A 14357-nucleotide genomic window follows, 5' to 3' on the forward strand; every position below is an offset into this window, starting at 1 on the left:
CCCCCCCGTCTCTCCCCTCTCCCCCCCGTCTCTCCCCTCTCCCCCCCGTCTCTCCCCTCTCCCCCCCGTCTCTCCCCTCTCCCCCCCCGTCTCTCCCCTCTCCCCCCCCGTCTCTCCCCTCTCCCCCCCGTCTCTCCCCTCTCCCCCCCCGTCTCTCCCCTCTCCCCCCCGTCTCTCCCCTCTCCCCCCCGTCTCTCCCCTCTCCCCCCCCGTCTCTCCCCTCTCCCCCCCCGTCTCTCCCCTCTCCCCCCCCGTCTCTCCCCTCTCCCCCCCCGTCTCTCCCCTCTCCCCCCCCGTCTCTCCCCTCTCCCCCCCCGTCTCTCCCCTCTCCCCCCCCGTCTCTCCCCTCTCCCCCCCCGTCTCTCCCCTCTCCCCCCCCGTCTCTCCCCTCTCCCCCCCGTCTCTCCCCTCTCCCCCCCCGTCTCTCCCCTCTCCCCCCCCGTCTCTCCCCTCTCCCCCCCCGTCTCTCCCCTCTCCCCCCCCGTCTCTCCCCTCTCCCCCCCCGTCTCTCCCCTCTCCCCCCCCGTCTCTCCCCTCTCCCCCCCCGTCTCTCCCCTCTCCCCCCCCGTCTCTCCCCTCTCCCCCCCCGTCTCTCCCCTCTCCCCCCCCGTCTCTCCCCTCTCCCCCCCCGTCTCTCCCCTCTCCCCCCCCGTCTCTCCCCTCTCCCCCCCCGTCTCTCCCCTCTCCCCCCCCGTCTCTCCCCTCTCCCCCCCCGTCTCTCCCCTCTCCCCCCCCGTCTCTCCCCTCTCCCCCCCGTCTCTCCCCTCTCCCCCCCGTCTCTCCCCTCTCCCCCCCCGTCTCTCCCCTCTCCCCCCCCGTCTCTCCCCTCTCCCCCCCCGTCTCTCCCCTCTCCCCCCCCGTCTCTCCCCTCTCCCCCCCCGTCTCTCCCCTCTCCCCCCCCGTCTCTCCCCTCTCCCCCCCCGTCTCTCCCCTCTCCCCCCCCGTCTCTCCCCTCTCCCCCCCCGTCTCTCCCCTCTCCCCCCCCGTCTCTCCCCTCTCCCCCCCCCGTCTCTCCCCTCTCCCCCCCCCGTCTCTCCCCTCTCCCCCCCCCGTCTCTCCCCTCTCCCCCCCCCGTCTCTCCCCTCTCCCCCCCCCGTCTCTCCCCTCTCCCCCCCCCGTCTCTCCCCTCTCCCCCCCCCGTCTCTCCCCTCTCCCCCCCCGTCTCTCCCCTCTCCCCCCCCCGTCTCTCCCCTCTCCCCCCCCGTCTCTCCCCTCTCCCCCCCCCGTCTCTCCCCTCTCCCCCCCCCGTCTCTCCCCTCTCCCCCCCCCGTCTCTCCCCTCTCCCCCCCCCGTCTCTCCCCTCTCCCCCCCCCGTCTCTCCCCTCTCCCCCCCCCGTCTCTCCCCTCTCCCCCCCCCGTCTCTCCCCTCTCCCTTTTTTTTTGAGGAAGGAGGAGCAGCCAAGGAGATGGTCTGAAAGGAGAACTCCAGTAGTGACCTAAAGTCCTTTTGCGCCACTTTTAAGGAAAATATGCACAAAAGAGAGCAGCAGCAGCAGTAGCTGCTCCATGTATCCATAGCGTGTCAGGTAGCCCAAAGGATTTAACCCTGCTGTGGCCGTCCTCTCTGATGCAGGCCCGCCAGCCCCATGCATCGTGGCTGGTCGTAGGCAGAGTTGTGCTGTTGTTGTCTCAGACGCACTGAAAACGAGTCCTGCCTAGTTCGTGCCTCCGTAGCAGTGGTTGAGGCCACGTCACGTCGGATTGTGACCTTCTGTGTGTCTCTGCCTGTGCATGCCTGTTGCTTGGGGCAGAGGCTGTGGGCTACACGGGAGCAGCATCCTCTTATCCTTGCTGTTGTCCTCATCAAAGCCCAGCTGCTGACAGCAAGGCTGTTGGTTTTGCAGTGTGGTCTCTGGAGCATCTCTCTCTCCCTGGGTGTCCGGTGTCGGTCACGTCCTCAGACAGTGCTTGCTGGTTTCTCTGAGCTCCTCTTGACACTGGTCCCAGCTCGGGGACTGGGGAAGGTGTCCCCCAACAGTGGCCCTGTTCCCAGTCACACAGACCCAAGGAGCAATTTGGGCAAAACAGCCTGTATCACTTCTCCAGGGATTTGTATTGCAGCCTTCTTGCTCTGGTCCTGGCGTTAATCCTGTACCTGTGCATCTCTCCACTGCTATTGCTAGGGAAAGGGTAGGTCTGTCTGCTGATGGGGCACAGCACCAATAGGCAGCTGTGTGTGTTCGTGCTGACCTGCTACACACACATGTGCATGGACAGGATGGCTGTGTGCAACCTTCCCAGGATGCCAGCACTCGCTACGTGAGCAGTGCGTCCCCTCCGTCCCAGCCCCTGCGGCTCTTCTCCTGCATCTAGAGGGACACGGGATGCGGCAGGTCTCCAATCGGAGGACTTGACAGCCCTCCTTGGACTGAGCGCCATCGCTTTTCTGGCAGTGCAGCAGTCTCTCTGGCCTGGCTCCTTGTGGAGAACTGCACCTCTCCCGCCTCACTCCTCGTGCCCTCGGAGCAGCCGGTTCCTTGCCTCTCAGCTTGAACAGCTCCTAAATGGATTGCAAACCCATTCTGCTAATGCAGCCAATCTGTCCGTTACGGGCACCGTCTCCTCCAGAGATCCAGCCAGGGGGATGGGACTGGACTCTACAGAGCTGGAAACAGCTCAGCATTGTTGATGAGGTCCTGTCTGCTTTTAAGTCATCAATATTTTGCCGTAATGTGCATTCCAGACGCTGCAGACAGGCTGTGGCTCTCCTCAGAGACGCAAATTAATAGCAACAGGGCCATTAGCCCGTCACTTGGAATCAGGGCTCGTGGCATTATCTGCCTGCACAGCCTCAGATGGCTCAGCGCCCGCACTGTGCCGGAAAATGGCCTTGCTATGCTTAGTGGGTTTTTATGGAGCCTGCAGTGTGTGTGTAGGGCGGGGGGGTACATGGGGCCCTTGCATGGCTTATATGAGACCGAAGGAGAAATCCTGCTTGCCTTCAGCTTCATCGTGGTGAGGCTGAAAAGGCACAAGCAAACTGCTCCTGTGCGCCTGCTGAGAGAGCCAGGGTGGTTGTAAAAAGCAATTCGCTGCGTGCGAGGGGCAAAAGCTGTACATCATCCTGCAGCGAGCACCTCTTGCTGCTCCCTGCCTGGCCCCTCTTAGCCACAGCACGCATGAGGGTTGGAGAGCTGGCCTGCCGCCTCTGTGCACACGGGCAGCATGCACAACTGCTGTCCTTTGCATGCTATCTGGAGCTCTGTGTGACTTCACACCTCACAAGCCAGGCCAGAGCCAGCATCTTTGTATGCTTTGGACTCACTCACTGGCCCCTCACCTTCCCCTGCCCGCACGCATCCTGCCCGTGCCTTGGGCACCATCCGTGTTCCCAGAGGGGCTTGTTGCACCCTGCCGTGCCACGGCATTCCTGGTGCAGCATGGCACAGCCACGCAGGGGCATGTCCCTCTACATCCCACACACTGCAGGCTTCATCCCATGTCGTGGGGAGAGTGGGCTGCGTTGGTGGAGAGATGCATGGTTAGGGAAGGAGGAAAGGCCTAGAGATTTGGGGAAGGGGAGGATGTGGGGCAGCATGGGCATGGATGGGGCTGAGGCAGGGAGCCAGCAACGTCCCAGAGAGATGCAGGGACAGGTTGCCAGGCTCAGTGGGGTAAGAGCTGATAGGAGGCTGGGAACAGCTGCCTCCCCTAACCCTGCCTTGATCTTTCCTTACAGGAGCAGCCAGGGCTTCATGCATATGAAACTGTCCCGAACCCAAGAGAACAAGTACGTGTTGGGTCAGCACAGCCCGCCGTTTGACAGTGTGCCGGAGATCATTCATCACTATGCCAGCCGCAAGCTGCCCATCAAGGGGGCTGAGCACATGTCCTTGCTGTACCCAGTGGCTATCCGTACCCTATAGTCCTTACCCCGGACGAGCCTGGCTCGACGCCGAGTATACCCAAAGCTGGCCCATCCACAGGGCTGTGCAGGGCTGAGCGCTGTGACGCCAAGGACGGGCTCTGGACCAGCAGCCTGCGAGCGGCTCATTGGGCATGGCCAGCGCTGTCTGGGATTGCTGCAGCCAGACCCCTTGTCCTGCTCTCTCGTGGGGTGGCCGTGCACCGGTTTTTCTTTTAGGCTGACTACGAGGGATTCCCCATGTGAGGAGCTGAGCTGGGCTTGCCACCATGCTCGCTGCCTGCCCGCTGCCCTTGCCTGCCTCCGGGCAGAGCTCAGGAAGCAAGAACTGGAGCTGGGGTCTTGGGAGAGGCCTGAGGTGGGCCAAGGTGGGGGAAACCTCTACCCATGTGCTGCACAAGGGAGCTGAAATACCCATGCCTGCAGCCAAAGAAGCCCGGAGCCATCCCTGGCAGAGGGCAAGGGGAGCTAAGCAGGGCCTGCTGGGGGGGGGCCGGGCAGGCTGGTGGGGCCCCAGTCCACGTGGGTGCTCGGTACTTGCCATCTTCCTTTGCCAAATGTAAATAGTGACCGTCTTGGCCGTGCGTGCAGCACCACTGCCTAATAAAGCAGTGCATAGTTCCCCTGGTTGCCAGCCTCCTGCTTCACAGAGCCCTAATCCCTCTGTTGTGCTCGCCTCTCCCTTCTGTGTGGACAGCCTGCCCTGAGCCAGGCAGTGGGATCAGGGGCTGGCTGCTGCCTGGGCTCCTGCTGTAGGAAACACTTGTAGCAAAATTCAGTGCAAGATGGTGGGGAAAAATCTCTGAGCAAGTTGATTTTTATTCATTCCCACATACCAGCATGCCCAAGCAGTCTGGCCAGGTCACTTGTATGTGACCCAGGGGACAAGGGACGCCAGCTGTTAAGTCCTTCCTATGTCTCTGGGGTTCTTGACTGGTGGCAATGAACTGATTTTGGACTTGCCTTTTATGCCCTGCAGGAGGGGGTGCTCTTTGGGATCTTTTGCCTCTTTATTTTGCTACCTCTCTCATAAGTCTTAGGCAAAATCCCTGAATTTCACGGTTCTGTTCTCCTTCTCTGGGTATTTAGTGGCTCCAATCCTGTTCTTCATCTTCCTAAGACCTTGTCTTTTGGTCAGTTTGTTCCTCCTCTTCATTTGAATGAAGTTACATCTGGTGCTGTGTAGCAGTTAATGCATACCTTGCCTTTTAACCTTTGTTCTTTCTGAATGCTTTCTACCATGCCCATGCATGTGCATTCCCATCCATAGTTCAAGCTAAGCTTAAACTCTCTGTTATTAATGTCCAGTGCATTTCCTTTACCCTCATTTTCCTGGGGCCCCATCCTGCCAGGCACAGAAGAGGGGATGGCAGGGACAGATTCACTGTTAGCCAGCAAAACCTGAGCATCACAGAGCACAGCACTTGGAGAGCTTGTAGCCCTGTGTCCATCCTCTTTGTCTATCTTGCAGTGGGCACCCTGGCCCAGCAGACGCCCTCAGCGGTGTTGAGCAGGCCCAGTGGGTTGTTGAGGGCTGTATTAAAAATTGCCATCATCCCCACTGCCCGCTCCTGGGAAAAAGGCAGTCTTGGAGCTTTGTTGAAGAGAAGGAGATGATGCTCTACGGGAACACAGGGACCTTGAGTGTGGTCTGTCCTGCTGCTGCAGTGGAGACCTAGCTCTACCCATCTGTAGTGCGGAGATTTCCAGGCTCTCAAATTTTAGCCAGGGCTTTGCCATCCCAGCTGGTGATTGTGGCTTTCGAGCTGTCATGGGAACCACTGGGTGTGACCAGCAAGCTCCCAAATGGCAGCCACATTTTGGAGCCCAACTGTGACGTTTCATTCCTGGATGCCTCAGCCTTCGTCGCTCGCTCCTTAAAAGGCAGCGGTTTTTGCTCCTCGGGTGCTTGGTGTCGCCTTACAGCTGTGCTTGCCTAGTGGCAGCTCCATCTCCTGCACTGCCTCTCTCCAGCCCTGCTGGCCTCCCAGGGAGGCACCTTGTCTGTCAGGGATGGACCAACTCTGGCCAGAGGGTTTTTCTTCCTTCATTGCATCTGTGAGGAGGATGGGCGAATGCCAGAGCCCACAGAAAGGGCTGGAGATATCCTTTCAGAGATATTCTTAGATGCCCTTGATCCATTTAAAAGGCTTAAAAGGGCCCTTAGCAGCCCTGCAGCCAGCACAATCGCTTTGAAGCCAGGTTTTGTATGCAAGTGCTTAAATTAAACAGCTTTCATAATTCTCCTTATGCAGCAAAGTGTGCAGCTCTCTGCAGAGACCACAGTGAGTGCACGCTTTTGTATAGCAGCTGGCAGTGGGGCTGCTGGCTGAAGTACTTGTTCTGACTCCTACAATGAGGGCAGCAGATCCCTGCAGCTCTCCCAGTTTGTATCCAAACAGCAGCTGCTTGAGGTTGTAAATACCTGACCAGCTTCTAGGTGAAACAGCAGCTGGCTTGGTTATTTTGTGGAGTTACTTTAAAAAGGGCCAAGGTGTGAGTCAGCTGGTGTTTGATGGGAACTCACGGGCATTTAGGTCCTGACTCTTTCCCACCAGCAACTGCATGGTGCCCATCAGCCCTGGTCCCCCCCAGCCATTTGAATTCATGTTCAGGATGAATCTCTCCCCACCTTGCTATGTTAATTTTTAAACAAGGAATTTTTTCCTTATGTCCGACTGGAATTCCCCTCCTGCAACTTGTGCCATTGCCTCTTGTCTTTTCTTTCACTGGGCACCTCTGAGAAGTAACTGGCTCTGTATTCCCCATGACCCCACTGCAGGTAGCTGGAAATAGCAATTACATCCCTCGTCAGCCCTCTCATCTCCAGGCTAAACAAGCCCAACTCCTTCAGCATCTTGTATATCAGGTTTTCCAGCTCCGTCCATCCTAGTGACCCTCCGCAGGACTGTCTCCTTGTACTAAGGGAATCAAAACTGGACAGAGTGCCCAGATGTGGCCTCACTAGTGCCAAGTACAGGGGAACAACCACTTCCCTTGGCCTGCTGGCTGAACTCAGGGGTCAGCCATGAGGTCAGATCAGGGCCAGGAAAAGCTTTTTGGAGAGAAGCAGATTTGTCCTAGGCCCAGTTAGACTTTTTGCCTTCTTCATAGCCCCAGGAAGGGCTGGACCCCAGGCATAAAGAGGGTTGCAAATTACCTGCAACTTGAGGGCAATAGGAAGCCCAACAGGCTGCACCTCATGCAGAGGAGGAGGCCCTGCCCTACAATAAAGAAGTGGGAGCAGGGAGCAGGATGCAGAGCCATAGTGAAGAATCGGCCCACAGCTTCATGTGGAGTCAGGGGATGGACCTGAGCTTCTCAAATGGGGCAGATCCTGTAGAGCTGGTGTCTCAATTTGGGATCCCCATAGAAAGTACATTGTACTGGGCTCTGGGTCTGGTCAGTGTGTTATACCCTCTGTTTGTGGTCAGAGCTGATCTTCATGAGCGCCCCAGAAAGTTTAGACAGATTTAATCTGTCTTCCATGGGTACTTTAGTGCGCCCTCTGCCATCCTGTAACTGAAATGAGAGTGGTTTGGAAATGAGAGTTGGGCAAGCCATGTGACAGGGCTAGAGAGGTGATGGGTGATCCCCATCCATGAGGATCCTTACCCCTGGGTGGACAAGGCCTGGAGCAACCTGATGTGGCATTGAAGTTAACCTGTTCTGGGCACAAAGGTGGACTAGACACCTTTGTCTGTAGCAATTTCCAGCCAGCTTGACATCCCTGCAACCTCCTGTGGCCTCCCAGCTGCCTCTATTCTCTGTCCCTCCTCCCTGCAAGTGAAACAGCTCTGCCATTCATGGCCTGCCCTCTAGTCCCTTGCTAAGCCCTCTATAATCACCAAGCTGTTTTAGCATGCTGCAGGCCTCAGTAATGAAGGAAGGAAGTTTGTTTCATAATTGGATTAGCGCTGCTGGGAGCATGCACTTGCACGGTAGTCAGGTCTGAGCTGGCGCCGTCCCAGAGCCTCGTGCTGCTCCGTTGGTTGTGGTCCAGCCAGAGGGCTTGGGGCCATGCTCTGCGCAGGCTCCTGGCCACTCTCACGCCTGCACAGGACTTTGCTGGCTGGAAAACATACTCTTGCGGGAGAAAGCCAGCCAAGAGGGATGAAAAGCTGATCCAGGGCAGAATTTCAGCCTGCCCTCCTTGGAAGCGGGAGCGTGTTTCTCAAACTCCTTCACAGTCCCTGGTGCCTCTTACCTGATGGATTTGGTTAGCATCAAGCCCATCTGTCTCATCACCCCAGCCTGAGCCATCTGGGCTCCTGAGTCCCACCACAATGGTGCTTAGGCTTGCAGTCCTGGGCTATCTATGCTAGGGATGCCCTTGGAGGTAGCACCAGCCTTTCCCAGAGCACACTCTTTTTCCAGTACCTCCTTGCTTTAACACTTTAGGACCCAATTTCTCCCCATCAGCTTGCTCTTCACAGGAGCATTGGGATGCTCACACCGGATACAAGACGCAAACATCTCAGATACTGGAGAGCATCACCAGTAACTTTGATCCATGCAGGATGGGGTAAAATGCTCAGATGAGTGTAGGATGTGGTCCATCGTCCATGGTCCCTCCCTGACGGTCTGGCCCAGAGGAAAAGTCACCTTCAGCCCAAATCTCGTGGTTAGTTTAACCTCAGACCTACCAATGATGCTTAAGACACTTGAATATAACTGAAAACACAGCACCCTGTCTCCAACTGCACTAATCTCCAGTGCTGCAGGAGAAGGATCAAATACCCTAACAACTCAGCTGCCAAAATTTATAGCAAAGGAGAGACATTTGTTCCTGATCCCTGCAGGCTACCAGCAAAACATGCAGTGTAGCACATACATAGCACACACATGCATATGGCGCACATATGGCCCGGCTAAGTGCCGCCTTTCAAACCCTCTTGTAGAGACCAACATATTTGACACAAGGGCAAGTTTCAACTCCTAACTCAAAGACCACTCTTGTTCAGCCTCTTCAATACACTTTCCTAGCATCACCTCAAAACAGTTACTTGCTTCTGGTACTCTGTTTGAAAGCTGCCCTGAAACATCTCTGCTTGGATGCCTCTATGCAATTTTCAGTCTATATTTGTCATCAGTTCTGTCCTTTTCCTTGTACAATTTTGGATGGATGTCTCCAAAATGGCATGCTCAGGAAGCTCTTCCAGGTGAAGATCTTCCCTTGCTACTGATGCAGCTGTGTCCCTCCTGAAAATGCATCCCAGCCATGATGACTCCACATCTCGGTCTCAGCCCTGAACCATTTGTTATTAATATGAGTGGGATCATCTCAAGACTGGGGATGGAGAAACAGCGCTAGTAACATCTCTTCACCCAGAGACATCCCCTTTTAATACAACTCATTGTTAACCAGATTTACCGTTTCCTCCTCCACTTTACATGGTATCCATCCCCATCACTTTCATCACTGGAAACTGGTTCATATTGGCTAGCAAATCAAACCCTTCCTTAAATCTAAACAGCCTAAATGTGCTGTATCACCATGTCTGAGTTAATTATTGAAGAAAAATTATTACATTAAACTGACACAATGCATCTCTGATAAATCCTGTTTCCATTTGCTTTCCTCTCTTTAAGTACTGTTTCCTTCAAAACCTGGTCATAGCCTTAGAAAGATATTAAACCCTATATATAATGTTTTAATCCCTCTTTTCCCTCTTCTGGATGTGGGTGGCACATTTGCTGAATTTGTTTGCTATTTGAGCCACAACCAGATTGTCCTAAACTTTCCCTTCCTTCAGAGTGAGGTGACCCTGCTCTTTTCCTCCTTGATCTCATTTTCCGTAGCCTGAAACTTTTTTTGCTATTTGATGGTACATGGAAGTGCAGCTCAACAGTGCTTTGGGCAGGTCCTACTCTCTGGGACATGGTTGCCTGAAAAAGCCCTTTTACATGCTTCCTTAGGTCTTGTGCTATCCTATTTGAAGTGGTGACATGTACAGAGGCATCCTTAGCTCTTCTTTAGCAGTTTGTAATTGCTTGAAAGGTAAATGTCAGGTTATGCTGCATAGACTAGCTCCATCTCTTCTACATTTACACCCTTGAGCTTGTTAGTCCACTTGCTGTCTCCGATTCTTTTCTGTACATGGTGGAAACTGCTAACTTTAGAGGACTTCTCAAGTCTTGTAGTTCAGCCTAAATGAAACTTAGGGTTGGTTTTAGCAAATGGGGAGGGAGAGTGACTTGCCTTGTGATCTTTCCACATGCATGCAGCAGCATCATCCGCACGTGCACCCTCAGCAAGTTGTGCACCCTCAGCAAGTTTGCTGATGATACTAAACTGGGGGGAGTGGCTGACACACCAGAAGACTGTGCTGCCATTCCGAGGGACCTGGCCAGGCTGGAGAGGTGGGCGGAGAGGAACCTCCTGAAGTTCAGCAAAGGCAAGTGCAAGGTCCTGCACCTAGGGAGGAATAACCCCATGCACCAGTACAGGCTGGGGGTTGACCTGCTGGAAAGTAGCTCTGCAGAGAAGGACCTGGGAGTGCTGGTGGACAACAAGTTAAACATGAGGCAGCAGTGTGCCCTTGTGGCCAAGAAGGCCAATGGGATCCTGGGCTGCATGAGGCAGAGTGTTGCCAGCAGGTGGAGGGAGGTGATCCTGCCCCTCTCCTCAGCCCTGGGGAGGCCTCACCTGGAGCACTGTGTCCAGTTCTGGGCTCCCCAGTACAAGAGAGACATGGCCCTACTGGAGAGAGTCCAGCGGGGGGCTACAAAGATAATGAGGGGACTGGAGCATCTCTCCTCTGAAGAAAGACTGCGAGAGCTGGGCCTGTTCAGCCTGGAGAAGAGAAGACTGGGAGGGGATCTCATCAATGTGTACAAGTATCTGAAGGGAGGGTGTCAAGAGGATGGGGGTCAGACTCTTCTCCGTGGTGCCCTAAACCATTCTGTGATTCTGTGATTCTGTGATCTCCTGGTCAACTATCGTCCCATACATTCATAAGGTATCCTCATTTGGTGGTTGTGCCTCAGGCACTCTCTCCATCACGTCTTGCTCAGCCTGATGACCTGCACAGCTACAAGTCTTTCTCTAATTTCAGGATAAATGTATGCATGCAGAATTTTTCTCCATTAAATGGCAGTGCACAGCAAGTCCTGATTTGCGTCTATGTGTGACCGATGGGCTCTCTGCACGTGCATGTCCTCATTCACTGTTCACATATGGGGTAGCCTTGCTGCGTGTGTAACAGTGTGGTGTGATTTACTGCCCATATGCAGCGTTATGGCCTCTCTGCGCATGCACGGTGTGTCCTGATTTACTGCACACATTAAGAGTTACCTCTCTGCAAATTCACAGCATGTCTGCTTTAGTGCCTGTGCTCAGTGCACTCTCTCTGACTGTGCACAGCATGTCCTGATTTACAGGGCAGGCTCCTCCATCTCTTTGCCACTGTGTAGAGCACCTTGAGTTACTGCATACCTATGCCACTGCCTCTCTTTAAGGGAAATAGTCCGGTCCATTTGCCATTTGTGCACAGGGCGATCTCCGATATACTGTGTATGCAATGGCTGAGTTCTCTGTGCAGCTGGAGAGCAGTATGGCTTCACTTCTTGTGTGTGGTATGGCCTCCATGTGCACACATCATAATTTATTGCATGCGTGTTAGCCGCAGGTCCTGATTTCCTGCACATATGCCATGAGTCCCCTGCGCAGGCATGGCACAGCAGTGCTTTCTGCATGCATGCTGCCACCTATTACAGCAGGTGCTATCATTGTGTCCTGACATTTGGGCAACAGACCCTGATGTTGGGGTCTCCCTGTCCAAGCCTGTGTCCTGCTTTGCCTGTTCCCCAACACAGAAATAAAACAGAGCAAAGGCATATTCATCAAGACTGAAGTGAAATGTTTGGCCACAAGCCTAAAGAAACCAAAGATAACCCCCAATTCTATCTGGTGGTATATTGTGAAGACTGTAGACTCTACACTGCACTGAATTCCCTTTTCCTTCTGCACATGCAGGATGTCTGGTCTCCTCTGCCCCTGGCCACCTGCTCTGCTCCTCCTGTAACTGTGTCTTACAAGGGCTGAGACGCAGCCTCACACCACTGTCCCAGGGCTTTCCTGGCTCCTGTCCTGCTCTGGAAGCTGTGGTCTACATGGTGATTAGGTGTTAAAGTCCTGCCAGAGGTAACAGAGGGTGCATCTGGTGGGCAGCAAGACCCAGTGACCTGTAGGATGGTGTTTAAGCCAGAGTCATAACTGCCACCCATATTGCAACTCCAGCAACTGAGGTCATCCCTGGAGACATTTATGGGCTCCCAGCAGTTTCCTTTATGGACCTGTTGATGTGGGAGAACAAAAGGGGAAAAGAGAGACCCCAGAAATGCTTCAGAGGGCAGAAGAGACCACACAACATGTTCAACAGTCCAAAGGTGACGGTTGTCACTTGAAGAAGTTGCAGAACATGCCTGTCCCGGCCTACACTAGGAAAGGGAATATTGAGGAAGACATGACCTCACAACCATGGCTTTTGACAGCCCAAGAAGAAAGTAATAGAGAGGCAGGGCCTCCCAGCCCTTGTTCTGGGAAGATTTCCAGGCCTAGCTATGTTGTTGGTGGCTGGAGTGCATGGAGAGACCCCACTGGCTCTGATGAAGAGAGGGTGCAAGCTGGGATGCTGCCAGTTTATTGTAGGGAAAGAAATTTCTGGCTTCCTTCTTCTTTCCAGGGAGGGAATGAGGTAAAAAGCATCCTGCCCTGTTCTGCTGTGACTTGTTGCTGAGCTTGCAGATGCCACAGACTGGTGAAAGTGGTCCAGGTGGGACCAGGAAAGGCTGGAAAGTGCATCACCCACATGGTGAGGGCTCTTTTCCATGTGTTCCTGTCCCAGATCATCCTCACTTGTGTTTCTCCTTTCTTTTCACCACTGCACACACCCATGAGAAGCTGCAGACAGAGTCCCTAAAAGGCCTTTCATTTTTCACACCCCAAAATAGCCTCCACTGGTCCCAGCTACCCCTGGTTTAGTGGTGCATGTCTCCAGGAGCTATGCAGAGGCTACTATGCTCCTGGCTGAAGGCCTCTGCTGATGGTGGATACACTTGCATTTGACTTTCAGCCAGTCCCAGATGAAGTTGCACATCATATGCTACTGACACAGAGCAGGCAAGAGAGCGAGCACAGAGATGTTGATTGGTCCCTTCCCAATTGTGGACCCCTCACTGCCCTGCTCAGCTGTGGGTCCCTCCAAAAGTCCATTATCTGGGGCAACATCAAGCCTTCGTAGCTGTGCCACTGTTAACCCTGCAGCTGGCATGGTAATTCACATTGGCAGCTGCTATTCCTGCTATCAGCACTGTGATAATTGTCCCCTCCAGGCTGGTCCCGCTCAGGGCCATTAGCAGGAATATCCTTCTTTTATCATAATATATCTCATTCACATCTTGACAGCTACAGTAAATGTCTGTCTGTTACTGCCTGTAAGGATGCAAGGTCAAGTCACCCTGTGGCGGGGGATAATTTTGACATGCTCACAGGTTGCTCAGAGTGTGAAGAGGGAGCATACGTCTTCTGTGGTGTACTGCAGACAAGGGCAGGGTCTCTTGTGGCAGTGCTGGGGGGTGACGTCCCTGCATCTTGCCCCGTCCCTGCCCATCCTCTCCTGCAGCTCTGCCACCCATTCAGTAACAGAGCTGGTCTCTCTGTAGTCTGTGCGTGTGCTGGGATGTGTGGGGGAGTGGATACATGGGTGATCCCTCCTAGATGCCGGAGATGCTGCTGATTTCCATTTAGATAGAGGAATTTCAATCTAAGCTTGACGTCTCCTTGCCACAGTGCAACTCAAGACCCAAATTTCCAATTTTCTTTCCCACACAAAGCCAGACGCTGTCTGTTGGCTTGCAAACTGAAGTGTGTTAGAGATGCTACAGCACAGCACAGGCAGACAGTCAGGAGCATGAATGCAGCTGATTATTCACGTGTAGCTCCATGGGGCATAGGAATGTGGGTGGCTGTATGGGTCCTTCCCTGCACCCAAGTCTGCTGCCTGTCCTAGGGCCTGCAGGGCTTCCGCCATCCCTCATTAACACCTCCCCTGTACCATCTGGGACAAGGAGATAAATATCCAGGTAAGGGCACCCGGAGTTAGCCCCCAGCAATGCACGATCTAGATGACTTGGAGGACAAAGCATAGTCACATGAAGGGAAGTCACCAGATGATCCTGACAGAAAGGCAATGAAAACAACCAACTACTTTTCTCTTCCATCAGGAAAAATGCAAGAAGAAATTCAGCAAGGGGATGGGATGCCCCCATTTATTGCCTGTATCAGGTACATGTTTGAATGATCAGGCAGCGTACAAGGAAGCCTGTGATCCTTGACATGGTGTCTTTCATCATGTATTTAGGATCTCTATTCCTGTAGGAATAGAAAAACACCCACATCCACCCCAGTTTTGCTCAGCTAAAAATGTGAAAGTTTGTGAAAAAGAAGTTAGAGAGGATTGTTAGGGGAGTTACAACTTTGCAGGCAGAA

At 54.1% G+C, this 14357-nt stretch overlaps 1 protein-coding gene across 2 annotated transcripts in view; it reads left to right on the plus strand.

The window, feature by feature from the left end:
• SHF (Src homology 2 domain containing F) overlaps nucleotides 1-4671 on the plus strand; it is a 30828-nt gene extending 26157 nt beyond the window's left edge. Inside the window, exon 7 of one of the 2 annotated variants that reach the window (XM_068958270.1) lies at nucleotides 3680-4487. In XM_068958270.1, the coding sequence (XP_068814371.1) occupies nucleotides 3680-3866 (187 nt within the window). In that variant the 3' untranslated portion in view covers nucleotides 3867-4487. Of the gene's footprint in view, nucleotides 1-3679 lie in introns of both variants that reach the window. The other variant, XM_068958271.1, reaches the window with a different exon arrangement.
• The last annotated feature ends 9686 nt before the right edge of the window (nucleotides 4672-14357 follow it).

Source organism: Struthio camelus, chromosome 12 (assembly GCF_040807025.1).
Source record: "Struthio camelus isolate bStrCam1 chromosome 12, bStrCam1.hap1, whole genome shotgun sequence".
Lineage (NCBI taxonomy): Eukaryota > Metazoa > Chordata > Aves > Struthioniformes > Struthionidae > Struthio > Struthio camelus.